The sequence below is a fragment of the Rhinichthys klamathensis genome, unplaced genomic scaffold (assembly GCF_029890125.1).
Source record: "Rhinichthys klamathensis goyatoka isolate OS25496 unplaced genomic scaffold, OSU_Roscu_1.1 h1tg000001l_1, whole genome shotgun sequence".
Taxonomy (NCBI): domain Eukaryota; kingdom Metazoa; phylum Chordata; class Actinopteri; order Cypriniformes; family Leuciscidae; genus Rhinichthys; species Rhinichthys klamathensis.
The window spans coordinates 2,390,176-2,407,500 of record NW_026606555.1 but is presented as its reverse complement, the minus strand read 5'-3'; the positions used below and the strand labels follow the sequence as shown (position 1 = coordinate 2,407,500).

Sequence of the window (17,325 nt, the reverse complement as noted above, 5' to 3'; positions counted from 1 at the left end):
TATCGGTATCGTGAGATATTATCGGTATCGTGTGACATGATCGGTATCGTGTGATATCGGTATTGTGTGATATTATCGGTATCGTGTGATATTATTGGTATTGTGTGATATTACCGTATCGTGAGATATTATTGGTATCGAGTGCTATTATCGGTATCGTGTGATATTATCGGTATCGTGTGATATTATCAGTATCTTGAGATATTACTGGTATTGTGTGATATTGGTATCGTGAGATATTATCGGTATCGTGAGATATTATCGGTATCGTGTGATATTATCGGTATCGTGTGATATTATCGGTATCGTGAGATATTATTGGTATCGAGTGCTATTATCAGTATCGTGTGATATTATCGGTATTGTGTGATATTATCAGTATCTTGAGATATTACTGGTATTGTGTGATATCGGTATCGTGAGATATTATTGGTATCGTGTGATATTATCGGTATCGGGTGATATTATCGTAGTGTGAGATATTATCGGTATCGTGTGATATTATCGGCATCGTGTGATATTATCGGTATCGTGAGATATTATCGGCATCATGTGATATTATCGGTATCGTGAGGTATAATCGGTATCGTGAGATATTACCGGTATCATGTGATATTATCGGTAGCGTGTGATATAATCGGTATCGTATCGTGTGATATTATCGGTATCGTTTGATATTATCGGTATCGTGAGCCATGTATCGTATAGTAAGGTTCACTGTGATTCCCACCCCGACTCAACACTGCATATCACGTTCTGATTAGAAACCAGTTTGCCGGTGTCCCGACTACAGAGCGTGAACAAGCACAGGACCGTCTGGAAGCATTTGCCTAATCAGTGGGTACCAAACTGAGTCGAAATAGTCTTGGCTATTGGACCGCAGTCTGCCCATGCCTATTGATTCCCAATGATAACGTAAATATTATTATTGCAACTGTTACATCAAATATTAGCGGCCCGCATGCAGGACTCTGTTTCAAGCCATATTTTAAATCCGGTTAAATGTGATGCAGTGAGAAAAGAGAACGAGATCTTTCATTTTTGGACTAGTTTGAGATGAATTAAACTGTCATTTTCATAATCTGTGCAGTTTCTAGATCAAGACAGGCTCGTTTCTGCATCATCAAGTGGGGCTGTGACTATTTTCAAGCTTCAGTCTGACTGTCAGGTATTGTGTTTTTAATGATATTTGCATCATCTGATAGATTTGATTGTGCACGGCCAAACCAGTGTGTTGTGATGTTTAGGCTCTGTCATCGGCTCATGTGTGGGAGAGAGCTCATCAGTACTCCTGTGATGATGCGCCCTGCACCTCGGTCGTGTGCAGAAGCCCTGAAATAGTGTCCGTGGGTGAGGACGGGCGAGTTATTCTGTACAAGGCCGATCAGACCGAGGTCGTACGTGTTATTGGTGAGTGTTTTGTGGCTTTCTTTTGTTGCACAGACAATCGAGGTGCACAATTCTGGATAAACTGAGAATCTCCCACGATTCTGAACAGACAACTAAACAAAAAAACATGGCATTTACTAGAGGTTCTGACAAAATGTTCATTTCTGCACTGCAGTGTATTTAAAATGTTTAATCAATCTGATTGAATCATCGTTTCTTCTGTTGAACGCAAAAGAAAATATTTTAAAGATTGAAAATTTACTTCCATAGTATTTTTCCTGTCAATGTATCATTTAATTACATTTGACCCTCAATGCATATGTGTTTTGAATCTTGGGCACCGTGTTCTTGTCTTTCTACAGAAAATGCAGATAGCAGTACGATTCATGCCGTGACGTTTCTAAGGACGACTGAAGTTCTCACGGTTAACTCCATCGGTCAGCTGAAGATGTGGGACTTCAGACAGCAGAGCGACAGTCCGGCACAAATCCTCTCTCTGTATGCTTTACTCATACTAGATTAAGGAAACATATTCAAATTACTCTTCGAATAAAAACTGCATTCATTTGTATTTCGGGAAAACTCATCCGATCACATCAAAATCAAAGTAGAAAAAGAAATATTATTTTGCATGAAGAAAACCCTTATTTTTAGGACCAGTGAGTCGTTTTGATTTGCGCAATGTAAAAAAATTTAAAAGCCACTCAATAGCCACAAATTACTGCATTACATTTTACAATGAATTGTAAATTAACGTTTATACTTTAATCATTTTTTTTCTTGCAATGTTTTAACTTAAGATAAGAAATTGCTTATTTGCCAGCATTTCGAGTCAGTCATATCAATAAGTGGCCCAATTTATCTGAATTCAATCTAGAAGATCTAAAAGTTAGACCAAAAGTTGGTCTCTTCTGTTATCTTATTCTGTTCTGATATGTTTTCTGTTCACGCAGCACTGGGGACAGAGTGCCCTTGCACTGTGTGGATAAGCACCCAAACCAGCAGCACATAGTGGCCACAGGAGGGCAGGACGGGATGCTGTGTATCTGGGATGTGAGACAGGGCAATACGCCCTTCTCTCTCATAGAGGCACATTCAGCAGAAAGTCAGTACCCTTTGAATTACATAACTTTAAAAAAATAAATATGCTTGAGTTCTGTAAACACGCATACTAGACTTTCAGAAAAATGCTCTTGAACTTAATGTCGACATGAAATGAAAATTCACCCTATTTTCTGAATGCATGTTATATGGTAAATGGACTGCATTTATAAAGCGCTTTCACAGACCCAATGGCCACCAAAGCGCTTTACATTTTGCCTCACATTCACCCATTCACACACTCATTCACACACCGACGGCGGTGTCAGCCATGCAAGGCGCCATCCAGCTCGTCGGGAGCAGCTGGGGTTAGGTGTCTTGCTCATGGACACCTCGACACTTGGTCAGGTGAAACCGGGGATTGAACCACCAACCTTCCGGTTTGTAGACAACCTACATTGAACCACTGAGCCACTGCCGCCCCCATATATATCTTCTTTGTGTGAACAATGCATCCGTGCATGTGTTTTCAGTTGTCAACTCGGTTTCTCTGTTAATCATTGTGACAGGATGGAAATAAATAATTAACGTTAGCCAATCACGGAATTGATCATAGCCAATGCTAATACTTAACGATTTTTTTTTTTTTTTTTTTTAAATATTTCATGTTTTGGACGATGATGTCATGAAGAGTAGGGGTGTCACAATATATCGCAGTACAAAAATGCAACAATAGTTGAGTTTTAGTGTCAGTATTACATTAAAATATGTAATGTTGAATATAATGTATAATAATGCAATGGGGGAATATTTGTGGGTCCTGATAATGCCAAATGTCTGATGTTACCAGTAAAAAGTGGCCTACATTATTTTAAATATATCTAGCCAGTGACGGAGTGCAAGCATATTCGTCTAAACTAATTCTGTATTTTCATCTTCAGAATCATGAGTATTGTTATTCTGGTGTCAATATTGTCCTGTGCTTTGGGTCCAAGCCTATTCATTTACACCCACAATGTAAAATCAAATTTAGCATTTTAATCAACAGTTACTTTGTTAACCTTTTATCAAATTCGACACGAATTTCATTATCACCATCGTACCCGCATACAGCACGATTGTTCAAACCACATGTACACTGTATGCACATGCACAGTGATTTATTTTTGCACTAATGAACTACTGAATAAATGGAAAAGACAGAAACGCTTGCAATCTACAACAGAAATGAATGGCTACGTGGAGGAGAGATTGTGCGAGGAGGTCAGAAAGTATCCGCATTTACTCTACCCTAAAAGATTATAAAGATGCGTGGCGAGAGATTGCCCTGGCACTGGGAGTCCGCTTGTGTGACCGCTGTGTCACACAAAAAAATGTGTACTTTGAGCCTAAATGACAGAAACCTGATTATTCAATAACACAGGCAGTGATTCTGCTCTGTTTTCTGTTTTCTACAGTGTGGGAAGTACATTTTCATCCATCAAACCCCAATCACTTGTTTACATGCTCAGAGGATGGGTCTCTGCTACACTGGGAGACGACTTCCGGATCAGACATGAGCACTCTCCTGCAGAGTAAGCCAACACTCCTTCACATCTACCGTAAAACTTCAAATAATAGCCGAGTTCCAAATACACGCCTGTCTCTTTCACACGCCTGGTGTGGCGACAGGCTTGGGTAAATAAGGGCCGGTCTCAAATAGAGGCTTGCGTCGCGCCGCATTGCGCCGGGTGTATGATAGGGCCCAATGTGTGTGCATTTTTTTAAATTATGTCTATGTATTTTTTTGTCATAAATGCAGTTTATTTAATATGATGCAGGAGCAATTCAAGACGTTTTCCCATTCACTGTAAAATCTGGGATTATTTATTTATTTTATGAAATTCCTTTCATCTAAATGGCATGCGACTTTGTGACTTTTCCTACTCTTGCTATACTTCATACTTCAGTGCAATAAAATAGCTAAAATTTGGTATAATATTCATTTGATTATACACTCACCTAAAGGATTATTAGGAACACCTGTTCAATTTCTCATTAATGCAATTATCTAATCAACCAATCACATGGCAGTTGCTTCAATGCATTTAGGGGTGTGGTCCTGGTCAAGACAATCTCCTGAACTCCAAACTGAATGTCAGAATGGGAAAGAAAGGTGATTTAAGCAATTTTGAGCGTGGCATGGTTGTTGGTGCCAGACGGGCCGGTCTGAGTATTTCACAATCTGCTCAGTTACTGGGATTTTCACACACAACCATTTCTAAGTTTTACAAAGAATGGTGTGAAAAGGGAAAAACATCCAGTATGCGGCAGTCCTGTGGGCGAAAATGCCTTGTTGATGCTAGAGGTCAGAGGAGAATGGGCCGACTGATTCAAGCTGATAGAAGAGCAACTTTGACTGAAATAACCACTCGTTACAACCGAGGTATGCAGCAAAGCATTTGTGAAGCCACAACACGCACAACCTTGAGGCGGATGGGCTACAACAGCAGAAGACCCCACCGGATACCAATCATCTCCGCTACAATTTGCAAGAGCTCACCAAAATTGGACTGTAAAAGACTGGAAAAATGTTGCCTGGTCTGATGAGTCTCGATTTCTGTTGAGACATTCAGATGTTAGAGTCAGAATTTGGCGTAAACAGAATGAGAACATGGATCCATCATGCCTTGTTACCACTGTGCAGGCTGGTGGTGGTGGTTTAATGGTGTGGGGGATGTTTTCTTGGCACACTTTAGGCCCCTTAGTGCCAATTGGGCATCGTTTAAATGCCACGGCCTACCTGAGCATTGTTTCTGACCATGTCCATCCCTTTATGGCCACCATGTACCCATCCTCTGATGGCTACTTCCAGCAGGATAATGCACCATGTCACAAAGCTCGAATCATTTCAAATCTGTTTCTTGAACATGACAATGAGTTCACTGTACTAAAATGGCCCCCACAGTCACCCGATCTCAACCCAATAGAGCATCTTTGGGATGTGGTGGACCGGGAGCTTCGTGCCCTGGATGTGCATCCCACAAATCTCCATCAACTGCAAGATGCTATCCTATCAATATGGGCCAACATTTCTAAAGAATGCTTTCAGCACCTTGTTGAATCAATGCCACGTAGAATTAAGGCAGTTCTGAAGGCGAAAGGGGGTCAAACACAGTATTAGTATGGTGTTCCTAATAATCCTTTAGGTGAGTGTAAATCCAAAAGCAAACCGAAAAAAGAACTATAAAAGGGAGTGAAAATGGCAAATGAGCCACTGATTGCTCATCTGCAGCCATTTACTGGTTATAGTCTACATGTTAAAAGTGTTTTCCACCAGGTAACAGAAGTCCTCCACTAAAGTATGGCACAGTTTCCATGTTATCTCCATGCATGAAAATAAGAAATGTGGATGATCTTTAGTTAATTGGACTGCTCAAATGTGAGTAGTGTTTAAATCATTACCGTACGTTTGTTGAAAAAAATAATTAAAAAATGTTATCCACATATTGCCAATCTAGAAAATTACAGTATTATAAAGTTTGTCTATATTTTTATGAATATTAGCTATATCCATGCTGTGGATGATGTCTTGAGTTTAGTTTTTTCTTGTTTTTCTGTGTTATTGTGTATTGTCTTGTTTTGAGCATGTGTGGCTCAGGTTGTTATTTACAATTAGTGATTGAAAGGACCCCCTTGAAAATGAGATGGTACATCTCAAGGGGCTATCCAAAATAAAAGAATAAAGACTACTTGGCGTTCGCATCATAGACAATATGAGAAACGATGACATCAGAAAGGCCCTCAATCAGATAGAAACGATCGTGCAAAAAGTACATGAAAGACAACACCGGTGGCTTGGTCATGTACTTCGTATGGATAAGAACAGGATTGCCAACATGGCATTGCACGGAAGAGTAGAAGGCACCACAAAAAGAGGACGTCCAGGAACAACGTGGATGTCATCAGTGCTGGCGAGATACGACGTTGGACAACAAGTTCTAATGAAAATTGCGCAAGATAGAGACAGATGGCGTTTAGCCTTGACTCATACGAGAGCCTACGTTGAAGTGTAATAAACTGTATATATGGCGAATAATAATAATAATTACCTGGTTATTTAAAATAATTAAAAATTCATTCAATATTCAGGGATTGACCTGATAGGTAGCGTAGAACTTACTGTACTCATTTTATTTATTGTATTTTTTATCTTCGTATAATTGTGTTTCCTGGTTTGTTTCAGGGGGCTGGAACAGCAGGGTCATCTCGCACAGTGCCGTTCCCCAAGCAGGGGAGAATGACTCGGTGGTCAGTGCCTGGCTGGCCGGGGACTCCAGCAGAAGTAGACTGGAGGCGACTCATATGCTGCCCGGCCAGACACTGTCTGTCAACAGTCTGGATGTGCTTGAGCAGTGTTTAGTGTGTGGGACTGATGGGGAGGCTGTGTACATCCACAGACAAGTTCCTGTTTGATAACTCGCCTAAAACCAGAATGCTTGGAATATTTTTATACATTACATTTCTTTGTTCAATTGATTAAAACTAAACAAGAATGAAGTCATTAAAATTGTATTGTGTACAGTCTTTCTGTTTTATGAAAGCTATATTGAATTACTCTTAAAGGGATACTCCACTTTTTTTGGAAATAGGCTCATTTTACAACTCCCCCAGAGTTAAACTGTTGAGTTTTACCGTTTTTGAATCCATTCAGCCGATCTCCGGTTCTGGCGGTACCACTTTTAGCATAGCTTAGCATACATCATTGAAGTGGACAAGACCATTAGCATTTCTAAAAAAAAAAATGACCAAAGAGTTTTGATATTTTTCCTATTTAAAACTTGACTCTTCTGTAGTTACATCGTTCACTAAGACCGACGGAAAATGTAAAGTTGTGATTTTCTAGGCTGATATGGCTAGGAACTATACTCTCATTCCTGCGTAATAATCAAGAAACTTTACTGCTGTACCATGAGAGCAGCAGGCGTAATGATATGACGCAGCGCCTGAAAATAGTTCCGTTGTGTTGACGGAAGGTGGCCTATTTTCAGGCGCTGCGTCATATCATTAAAAAAAAGTGGAGTATCCCTTTAAGTTTTGGATACATAATAGGGTTATGTCAGGTTAATAGGTTCTTAAAAGGTTTACCATATTTCTTGCAGAGTTACTTAATCTATAAGTACCGGTAGTTAAAAACCAATGTTTTTACTTTGATGTTGAAATTATTGCATTGGCTTTGCAGAGCTACGATAGTTATTGTTATCGTATGGCGTAGCCTTATGTGCACCTTTTCGAAAATGTAATAATGCATTGCGTTTATGCAGACCACAGCAGCGGTTTTGTAATGAGTAACCTTCCGCTAAGATGATGATAAATTTATATATGCGGTTAATTTGCATCAATTAAGAATTAATATAATAAAGCTTTATTGCTTGAAGCTTCTAATGAAAGAAGTGAGGCTGATTAGTCACAAATGAGTTGGACAGAGATCGTCATAATAAATATATCTGGATATCCAAAAACTTTGGAGGGTTAGTTCACCCAAAAATGAAAATTCTGTCAATAATTACTTTCATGTTGTTCCAACCCCGTAAGACTTTCGTTCATCTTCGGAACACAAATTAAGATATTTTTGATTAAATCTGATTAAGCTAGATCTCTCCTCCATCGGCTTCTATTGAAATTGAAGCTTGCCAGACCAAAAGTTAGTAAAAACATAAAATAGTCCGAGTGACTACAGTGGCTCAATCTTAAGTTTATCAAGCGACAAGAATACTTTTTGTGTGCAAAGGAAACAAAAATAACGACTTATTCAACTATTCATCTTCTACTGTGTGGGCCTCTAGTTCACGTAGTGTAACAGCGCAGTGCTTCTGGGTTGTACGTCCCAGATTATATATTATAAATATGTAATCTATTCAAATTTCTAAGAGGACCAATGGCCCCATACATGTTGCAAAGTTTCTGAAGTGACATCCACATATAAATGCTGGATTTACTCTCAAAATTGCAATGATTGATAGTGATAACCATAGCGATGGACAATACAAAAAAGGATGTGTCAAAATAGATGTGCATTAAGCCATGTAAATGCAGACTAATATATTAATAGAAAAATATTTTTAAAAATTATCAAAATATTTTTTAAATGCTTAAAGTAAAATCTTGTAAATCTCTCACTATACATTGCTATACTTGTTATGGTGGTGCCTAGGAGCTGTTGCACACATTACTACTGCACTTTACTAGAGCACCCTCAGTGATTTGATTCTGAAACCAGGCCTGCTTGGGCCAGATATTAACCCTTATCACAGGCCCCTTCTTGCTGTCCAGTTGTCCTTTGGGGATTATTGTGTCATGGATTTTGGGCATCAAACAAAATTGTTAATAATCTTGCTCCCTCACCTTTGAAAGAATTTGTCTCTTTGCATGCTGAGAATATAAGACAAACAAGGGCTTTGGAGGCGGGGAACTGCATGAATATGTGTGAGCGTGCTTCAGTTGTATTGCTCGTTCAATGATTCTGAGTTCCACAAACTAACGGATTTATTGGATTGCATTTCTTGTGTAAAAGCATGGCTTGCTAGTAACTGTCTCCAATTAAACCCTAATTGTTGCCCCAGACATCAAAATCCCATCAATCCTTCAACACCTTGGTTCTCTGAGCTCCTCTGTCCAGTCGAGCCTCAGAAATCTTGGTTTCGGGTTTGACCAGTCAATGTCTTTGTACTGCCATTCTAGACTTTTGAGGAGAAATTGTTTTTATCATCTAAGAAATATTGGAAAAATTGAGGCCAATTTTATCGGACTCTGATCTTGAGATGGTTATCCATGCTTTTATTTCCTCACGTTTAGATTATTGTAACTCTCTTTTTACTTTTTTCAACAAATCTGCTCTGAACCGTCTTCAAATGGTTCAAAATGCTGTGGCAAGGCTTTTAACAGGATCTGGCAGAAGGACACACATAACACCCATTTGATCCTACACTGGCTACCCATCAAATTTCGTATTGATTTTAAAATATTAGTTTTAACTTTTAGAGCTTTAAATGGTCAGGCCCCACAATATATTTCTGATTTGTTGTGCCCCTACTCCCCAGGCCGTGCCCTTCGATCCTCTGGCCAGAAACTTTTAATGGTCCCAAAGACTCGTTATAAAAACCGGGAGACCTGTCCTTTCAGACTGTAGCCCCCAGACTGTGGAACTGAGTCTGCCCCTGTCCCTCCGTGTGGCCTACTCTGTCGATTCATTTAAAAGGCAACTCAAGACAGTTGCCTCACAGGGGCCCATCCTGGTTAATGCTCCACAGGCTCTCAGGGTCAGCCTCTCCTCTGCCCCTCCTGTTACTGCTCCAGTTCGAAAACTGACCCGCAAAAAGCCCGCAAAAACCCATTTCCAACTTCCGACTGATCGAATGGGGGTTTTGGTCATATAAGGAGGCCACCAGTAACTTGTAACCTATCAGGCTCTCAGATATGAGGCCAATCAATTCGTGAAATGTGAGGCTCCGTTAAAATCTGCGACCAGCCTGAAGCAAAGCCCTGCACCCGCCCGGCTAGCTCAGTCGGTAGAGCATGAGACTCTTAATCTCAGGGTCATGAGTTCGAGCCTCATGTTGGGCGTATCTATTAGCTATCTCTCTTCCCAACAGGTGGTCTCGGTTTTCAGCGCGCTGTACACATTACACATTACGCCAAGTGGAGGAGGAGGCCTGTGTTCCAAAGAGGTCCTGTTCAAAACTCCTTTCAAATCACCATCGAGCATCTGTGGTGTGTGGATGGAATGATCATGTTTTGTTCCAAGTGTGGAGGAGGCCTGTGTTCCATTGAGGTCCTGTTCAAAACTCCTTTTAAATCACCATCGAGCATCTGTGGTGTGTGGATGGAATGATCATGTTTTGTTCCAAGTGGTAGAGGAGGACTGTGTTCCATTGAGGTCCTGTTCAAAACTCCTTTTAAAAAACCCATTTCCAACTTCCGACTGTGATCGAATGGGGGTTTTGGTCATATAAGGAGGCCACCAGTAACTTGTAACCTATCAGGCTCTCAGATATGAGGGCAATCACTTCGCGAAATGTGAGGCTCCGTTAAAATCTGCGACCAGCCTGAAGCAAAGCTCTGCACCCGCCTGGCTAGCTCAGTCGGTAGAGCATGAGACTCTTAATCTCAGGGTCTTGGGTTCGAGCCTCACGTTGGGCGTATCTATTAGCTATCTCTCTTCCCAACAGGTGGTCTCGGTTTTCAGCACGCTGTACACATTACGCTAGTGGAAAACTAGTTTGTCTTTGCCGGAAACGTCCAATTGTGCTTTTTTATAACCTGACCCAGTGGCTGGCTTGCCGCCGGTCTCTGTGGCGCAATCGGTTAGCGCGTTCGGCTGTTAACCGAAAGGATGGTGGTTCGAGCCCACCCAGGTACGATGGATGTTTTGTTCCAAGGGGTGGAGGAGGCCTGTGTTCCAAAGAGGTCCTGTTCAAAACTCCTTTCAAATCACCATCGAGCATCTGTGGTGTGTGGATGGAATGATCATGTTTTGTTCCAAGTGGTAGAGGAGGACTGTGTTCCATTGAGGTCCTGTTCAAAATTCCTTTTCCAAAGAGGTCCTGTTCAAAACTCCTTTCAAATCACCATCGAGCATCTGTGGTGTGTGGATGGAATGATCATGTTTTGTTCCAAGTGGTGGAGGAGGCCTGTGTTCCAAAGAGGTCCTGTTCAAAACTCCTTTCAAATCACCATTGAGCATCTGTGGTGTGTGGATGGAATGATCATGTTTTGTTCCAAGTGGTGGAGGAGGCCTGTGTTCCAAAGAGGTCCTGTTCAAAACTCCTTTTCCAAAGAGGTCCTGTTCAAAACTCCTTTCAAATCACCATCGAGCATCTGTGGTGTGTGGATGGAATGATCATGTTTTGTTCCAAGTGGTGGAGGAGGCCTGTGTTCCATTGAGGTCCTGTTCAAAACTCCTTTTCCAAAGAGGTCCTGTTCAAAACTCCTTTCAAATCACCATCGAGCATCTGTGGTGTGTGGATGGAATGATCATGTTTTGTTCCAAGTGGTGGAGGAGGCCTGTGTTCCAAAGAGGTCCTGTTAAAAATTCCTTTTAAATCCCCATCGAGCATCTGTGGTGTGTGGATGGAATGATCATGTTTTGTTCCAAGTGGTAGAGGAGGACTGTGTTCCATTGAGGTCCTGTTCAAAACTCCTTTTAAAAAAACCATTTCCAACTTTCGACTGTGATCGAATGGGGGTTTTGGTCATATAAGGAGTGCACCAGTAACTTGTAACCTATCAGGCTCTCAGACATGAGGCCAATCGATTCGCAAAACGTGAGGCTCCGTTAAAATGTGCGACCAGCCCGAAGCAAAGCCCTGCACCCGCCCGGCTAGCTCAGTCGGTAGAGCATGTGACTCTTAATCTCAGGGTCGTGGGTTCGAGCCCCACGTTGGGCATTTCTATTAGCTATCTCTCTTCCCAACAGGTGGTCTCGGTTTTCAGCGCGCTGTACACATTACGCTAGTGGAAAACTAGTTTGTCTTTGCCGGAAACGTCCAATTGTGCTTTTTTTACAACCTGACCCAGTGACTGACTTGCCGCCGGTCTCTGTGGCGCAATCGGTATGCGCGTTCGGCTGTTAACCGAAAGGATGGTGGTTCGAGCCCACCCAGGGACGATGGATCTTTTGTTCCAAGGGGTGGAGGAGGGCTGTGTTCCAAAGAGGTCCTGTTCAAAACTCCTTTCAAATCACCATCGAGCATCTGTGGTGTGTGGATGGAATGATCATGTTTTGTTCCAAGTGGTAGAGGAGGACTGTGTTTCATTGAGGTCCTGTTCAAAACTCCTTTTCCAAAGAGGTCCTGTTCAAAACTCCTTTCAAATCACCATCGAGCATCTGTGGTGTGTGGATATAATGGTGATGTTTTGTTACAAGTGGAGGAGGAGGCCTGTGTTCCAAAGAGGTCCTGTTCAAAACTCCTTTCAAATCACCATCGAGCATCTGTGGTGTGTGGATGGAATGATCATGTTTTGTTCCAAGTGGTAGAGGAGGACTGTGTTCCATTGAGGTCCTGTTCAAAACTCCTTTCAAATCACCATCGAGCATCTGTGGTGTGTGGATAAAATGGTGATTTTTTGTTCCAAGTGGAGGAGGAGGACTGTGTTCCATTGAGGTCCTGTTCAAAACTCCTTTCAAATCACCATCGAGCATCTGTGGTCTGTGGATATAATCGTGATGTTTTGTTCCAAGTGGAGGAGGCCTGTGTTCCAAAGAGGTCCTGTTCAAAACTCCTTTCAAATCACCATCGAGCATCTGTGGTGTGTGGATATAATGGTCATGTTTTGTTCCAAGTGTGGAGGAGGCCTGTGTTCCAAAGAGGTCCTGTTCAAAACTCCTTTCAAATCACCATCGAGCATTTGTGGTGTGTGGATGGAATGGTCATGTTTTGTTCCAAGTGTGGAGGAGGCCTGTGTTCCAAAGAGGTCCTGTTCAAAATTCCTTTTAAATCCCTTTAAATCCTTCTAAAGAGTTTACACCGCAATCGTGTGTGTGTGTGTGTGTAGGTTGGGGCCGTGTCTAACAGCGTGCTCGGAGCTCTGTAATCAGCAGGACACACGGACCCAGATTACGTTGCTGTTTTGTCTTTATTGTAAATGTATTGCTGCTTTTGTCTTCTGTATTACAGTTTTTTTCAATTGTTTACACGCAATTTTGAAAACCGGGTTTTTTTTCAAAATATAATCACAATTAGCCAAACACCACACTCAATTTGCATAATTCCTAGATTGTTTGCAAAATGACACACTTCTGTCAAAACATACACACTTCAGTCAAAAGATATACACATATTTGTGAAAATGCTATTAGTTTTCATTTAACCAACACAGTCCTCAATGATCAGACACTATTGCAGCCAGTTGCACACGGCTGTGATAAATAAAAAACACATTTGTAAAAAAAACTATTTTTAGGAAATAGCATGTGCTAGATTTTTGGCCAGACATTGTTATGTAAGGGATAATTTAGATGAAAAAAAAAATAGTGACAAACCCACAACATTCTTCATGATTAGTTTGAGATATAGGGAGAATGTACACAAATAGGCCTACTATAAACTTGCCAAGCACTGCACAACACTGATTTCTGCAGACTCATATTTCAAGTATTTATTTACAGTATTTCTTACCATAATCAGTTACAGTAATCAACCAACAAAGAAATCAATGAAAAAAATAAAATCTGTAGAAAAATAAAAATGACTGCATGAAGTACATACAGTTTGACTCTGAAGAAAAACTACTGTAAAAGCAACACGAATACTGTAACTATTCAGTTACAGTATCAACCAGAGATTTGGTTGATCTCTTTGTCCAGCTTCCATCAGTGCCAGTCCATGGTTGATAACATGGTCAATAAGTGTTGCACGGATTTCTTGAGTCAAATTTGGTCCTCGTCTTCTTTGTTCAGGTTCTATCAACTCTTCAAGTCCTTCTCTACCTCTTCCTCTACCTAGGCCTCTTCCTCTATCTCCTTCTTCTCCTCTTCCTCTACCTGGGCCTCCTCCTCTACCTCCTTCTCCTCTTCCTCTACCTGGGCCTCCTCCTCTACCTCCTTCTCCTCCTCCTCTACCTCCTTCTCCTCCTCCTCTACCTCCTTCTCCTCCTCCTCTACCTCCTTCACCTCTTCCTCTACCTCCTTCACCTCTTCCTCTACCTCTTTCTCCTCTTCCTCTACCTCCTTCTCCTCTTCTCCTCTTCCTCTACGTCCTTGTCCTCTTCCTCTACCTCCTTCACCTATTCCTCTACCTCCTTCTCCTCTTCCTCTACCTCCTTCTCCTCTTCCTCTACCTCCTCTTCCTCTACCTCCTTCTCCTCTTCCTCTACTTCCTCTACCTCCTTCTCCTCTTCCTCTACCTCCTTCATCTCTTCTTTGAGCTCCCCCTCTTATTCTCACTCTTCTTCTTCTTCTAGCTCCTTCCATTTTTGTTGAAGACAGGTGAACTCACCTGCTGCCTTTTATAGCACACCTGACCTGAGTGCTGCGTTTTCAAATTAGCACATGTGTGCTTCCACACCTGGTGGATGTGCATATCCAATTCATTCATTAGTGGGGTCAATGGCAAACCGGGGCTTTGTAATGACAAGGAAGTAACCACACAATCCTTAACTGTGTCTAAGGTGTGAAAATGTGTGTAGAGTTTTACAAATTACTGTGTGCAGGGGCGTAGGAGCAATTTTGAACCTGGGGGGGACAGTAAATGCTGGTGGGGGGGGGGGGGGGATTTTTTTTATATTTTTTTTTATATATAAGGCACTTAAATGCTAATTTCTAAAGACTTATGGGAACAGACTGTATTACTTAGTTTGTTTCTAAGCAGTGATTAAATTGGGATTTATTATGTGGGCTCTCCCTAGGGGGGTCCGGGGGTATGCTCCCCCGGGAATTTTTTTTTAAAAATAAACCATTAAATGGCACTTTCTGGAGAGTTTTGTGCAAAGAAATTGAGAAAATGAGTCTTACATGATATGTGAAAAACTGCAAGGTTAAGAGCATATTCTTTGCATTGTTGTAGTATCAACAGGTATTAGGACATTTAGCATTTACATTACTGTTAATCAGTCATGTAGCCTACTGATTAACTAAAAATAAAAAATTCAAATAAATGGTTGATTTAATTTCCATTAACCACCTAGCTTACCCCCCAAGGATAGATTGAAAAATAAAATCAATCTATCCTTGTGGAAAGGTTCCTTGGTAGCTAAAAGTAGGTCTAGCAAGTCTTATATTTCTGTAATTCACACAGATCAAACACAAATATGCTGCCTGAATAGATTGCTAGTTTATTTTGAGTAGCCAGCTAGCAGTTCTCTTGGCAGTTTGCTGATAATCCGGTGTCTGAAGTAAAATGCTCGAAACATCTCCTGAGAAAAATCACATGGCCAACCTAGTCTTGGTCATTTAATTTAGATTTAGTCTTATTTTCCTTACCTTGTCATTCAAGGCCAGGGCACTTTATGTATTACGCTTCCACATCCCGCGCAACTAGGATCTCCCAGGAACACTCATTATATATTGTTGCGTACATTTATCCGTGTCACCTAGATGCGCGTGCGCGAGCGGTGCGCGATCATGGTCGACTGACAACGAGATTAGCAGCTGAAGAGTTCGGCCGTTTTTAAAAAATTGAATTATTTATTTAAAAGTTGCCGAATGGATTCATTTGGAGACTCCGAAATCGGCAGAGATAGGCAGGCAATGCAAAACAAAATCTTACATTGGGAAATAGTGGGGGGGACAAAACTTCGATTTTGAAATGTGGGGGGGACATGTCCCCCCCACGTATAATGGCTCCTACGCCCCTGACTGTGTGTAATGTTTTGCAAAAAGGGTGAAGCTGACAACGTGCTTACAATTGTGCAAATCTAGGCTGGTGTTTTTCTCCTTGAGTGTAAGGTTTTGCTAATAGTGGGAAAGTTTTAATTTTAGTGTGTAAGCAATTGAAAAAAACTGTAACATGCTGTGTGTTGTGAGTATTCTTTTAGGGAACCTGCAATTTAAGTGCTGTGGTTTTCTCTCTGAGACATTTGTGAAAGGCTATCTGGCCCACCCGCTTTTGGGGTGTAGTGTTCAACACACTGGAGTGTGGATTTGTTTCATTGCCTTTTGTAGTGACGGTCACTGCGTGTGGGTGCAGTCTAATGAGTGATTACTTACAAGGTGGGTCAGGGATTCCTTTTCCTGTTAGTGTCTTTGATTAACCCAGTATTTATCTATTTTGTTTTATTTAAAAATGCCTTTTTCTGTATTAACATCTGTGGGTAATTAAGAGGTAAATGTCTGAAAGGTATTTATTAGTGAATGTGGTGTTCTCAATGTGAAAAGATTTTTTGTAATAAATTGGTTTTAATTGTCAGAACTTTCTCAGTCCTCCTTGGTAAGAACGAACCTGTGTTGTCTTACATATCCTTGGGTGAAAGTCATGAGGTGGCATAGCTGGCTACCATGTAAACCGTATTAGAGTTTTATTAATGTGAACTTCCAGGCTGCTTACCTTAGTCTTCATCACCACGCTAAAAAGAAATTTTAGCAAAAACCACCCACAGTTTCAGCCCAGATTCAAACTGGGGACCTTTCGCGTGTGAGGCGAACGTGACAACCACTACACTACGGAAACATGTCTTCTGGTTGCAGAAAGAAATCTTCTGGTGCACGCTTGTTAAAAAGCGTATAAAGGAAAAGTGAGCTGAACCCTCCTATTGTGGCAAACAGTTTAAATTTTCTGTCAAAACCCAACAGCTGCTTCTGCTCGGGTTCGAACCGAGGACCTTTCGCGTGTTAGGCAAACGTGACTACTACACTACAGAAACCTCATGATGTGTCACATGTGCTTTTTCGAACATGGCTCCATCCCATAATCTTTCCTGCAAGCAGTGTGACAATCTGTGTAAATTCCACAAACAACAGATAAGAGCTCATTCGGAATGGCAGTCTGCCTACAGCTCCTTGGTACGATGGCCTTCACCTATTTCAATAGTCCAAGGACTTTGTAGCGAATTTCAGCATGTATATTAAAAACGGCTTCACTTGTTTCCACCCAGTTTCGAACTGTGGACCTTTCGCGTGTAAAGCGAGCGTGATGACCACTACACTACGGAAACTTGTTTTGAAAAACAGTCCTACCTCTTCTAGCGTACGCTTCGAAGACTAAAATTTCATCTTTGAATATAATTTCCTTATTTAATATTATGTATCTGTATTATTATTCTTTATTTAGTATTCATAATAAGTTGTATTATCTTATGAAGTTTAAAATGTATGAGTAGACTATAGATTGCATGGACACATATGTTTAAGGAACATATTTTAGACACAAGGAGGGTAGCTGGGAGGATTATGTATTCTGCTAGCAGAGAGTTCCAATGATG

General features: G+C 41.1%; 1 protein-coding gene and 3 non-coding genes across 4 annotated transcripts in view; 2 read left to right on the top strand and 2 right to left on the bottom strand.

Annotated features, from left to right (window-relative positions):
- nup43 (nucleoporin 43) overlaps positions 1-6,996 on the top strand; it is a 20,552-nt gene extending 13,556 nt beyond the window's left edge. The window contains exons 3-8 of the mRNA XM_056246021.1: positions 1,091-1,168; positions 1,248-1,410; positions 1,752-1,887; positions 2,343-2,494; positions 3,888-4,004; positions 6,656-6,996. Of these exons, the coding sequence (XP_056101996.1) occupies positions 1,091-1,168; positions 1,248-1,410; positions 1,752-1,887; positions 2,343-2,494; positions 3,888-4,004; positions 6,656-6,885 (876 nt within the window). The 3' untranslated portion in view covers positions 6,886-6,996. The remainder of the gene's footprint in view (positions 1-1,090; positions 1,169-1,247; positions 1,411-1,751; positions 1,888-2,342; positions 2,495-3,887; positions 4,005-6,655) is intronic.
- Positions 6,997-12,002: 5,006 nt separating this feature from the next.
- Positions 12,003-12,076, top strand: trnan-guu (transfer RNA asparagine (anticodon GUU)). The gene has a single exon. It is a non-coding gene; the product is annotated as a tRNA-Asn (tRNA).
- Positions 12,077-16,501: 4,425 nt separating this feature from the next.
- On the bottom strand, positions 16,502-16,574 carry trnav-cac (transfer RNA valine (anticodon CAC)). The gene has a single exon. It is a non-coding gene; the product is annotated as a tRNA-Val (tRNA).
- A 411-nt stretch (positions 16,575-16,985) lies between these two features.
- On the bottom strand, positions 16,986-17,058 carry trnav-uac (transfer RNA valine (anticodon UAC)). The gene has a single exon. It is a non-coding gene; the product is annotated as a tRNA-Val (tRNA).
- Positions 17,059-17,325: the final 267 nt, after the last annotated feature.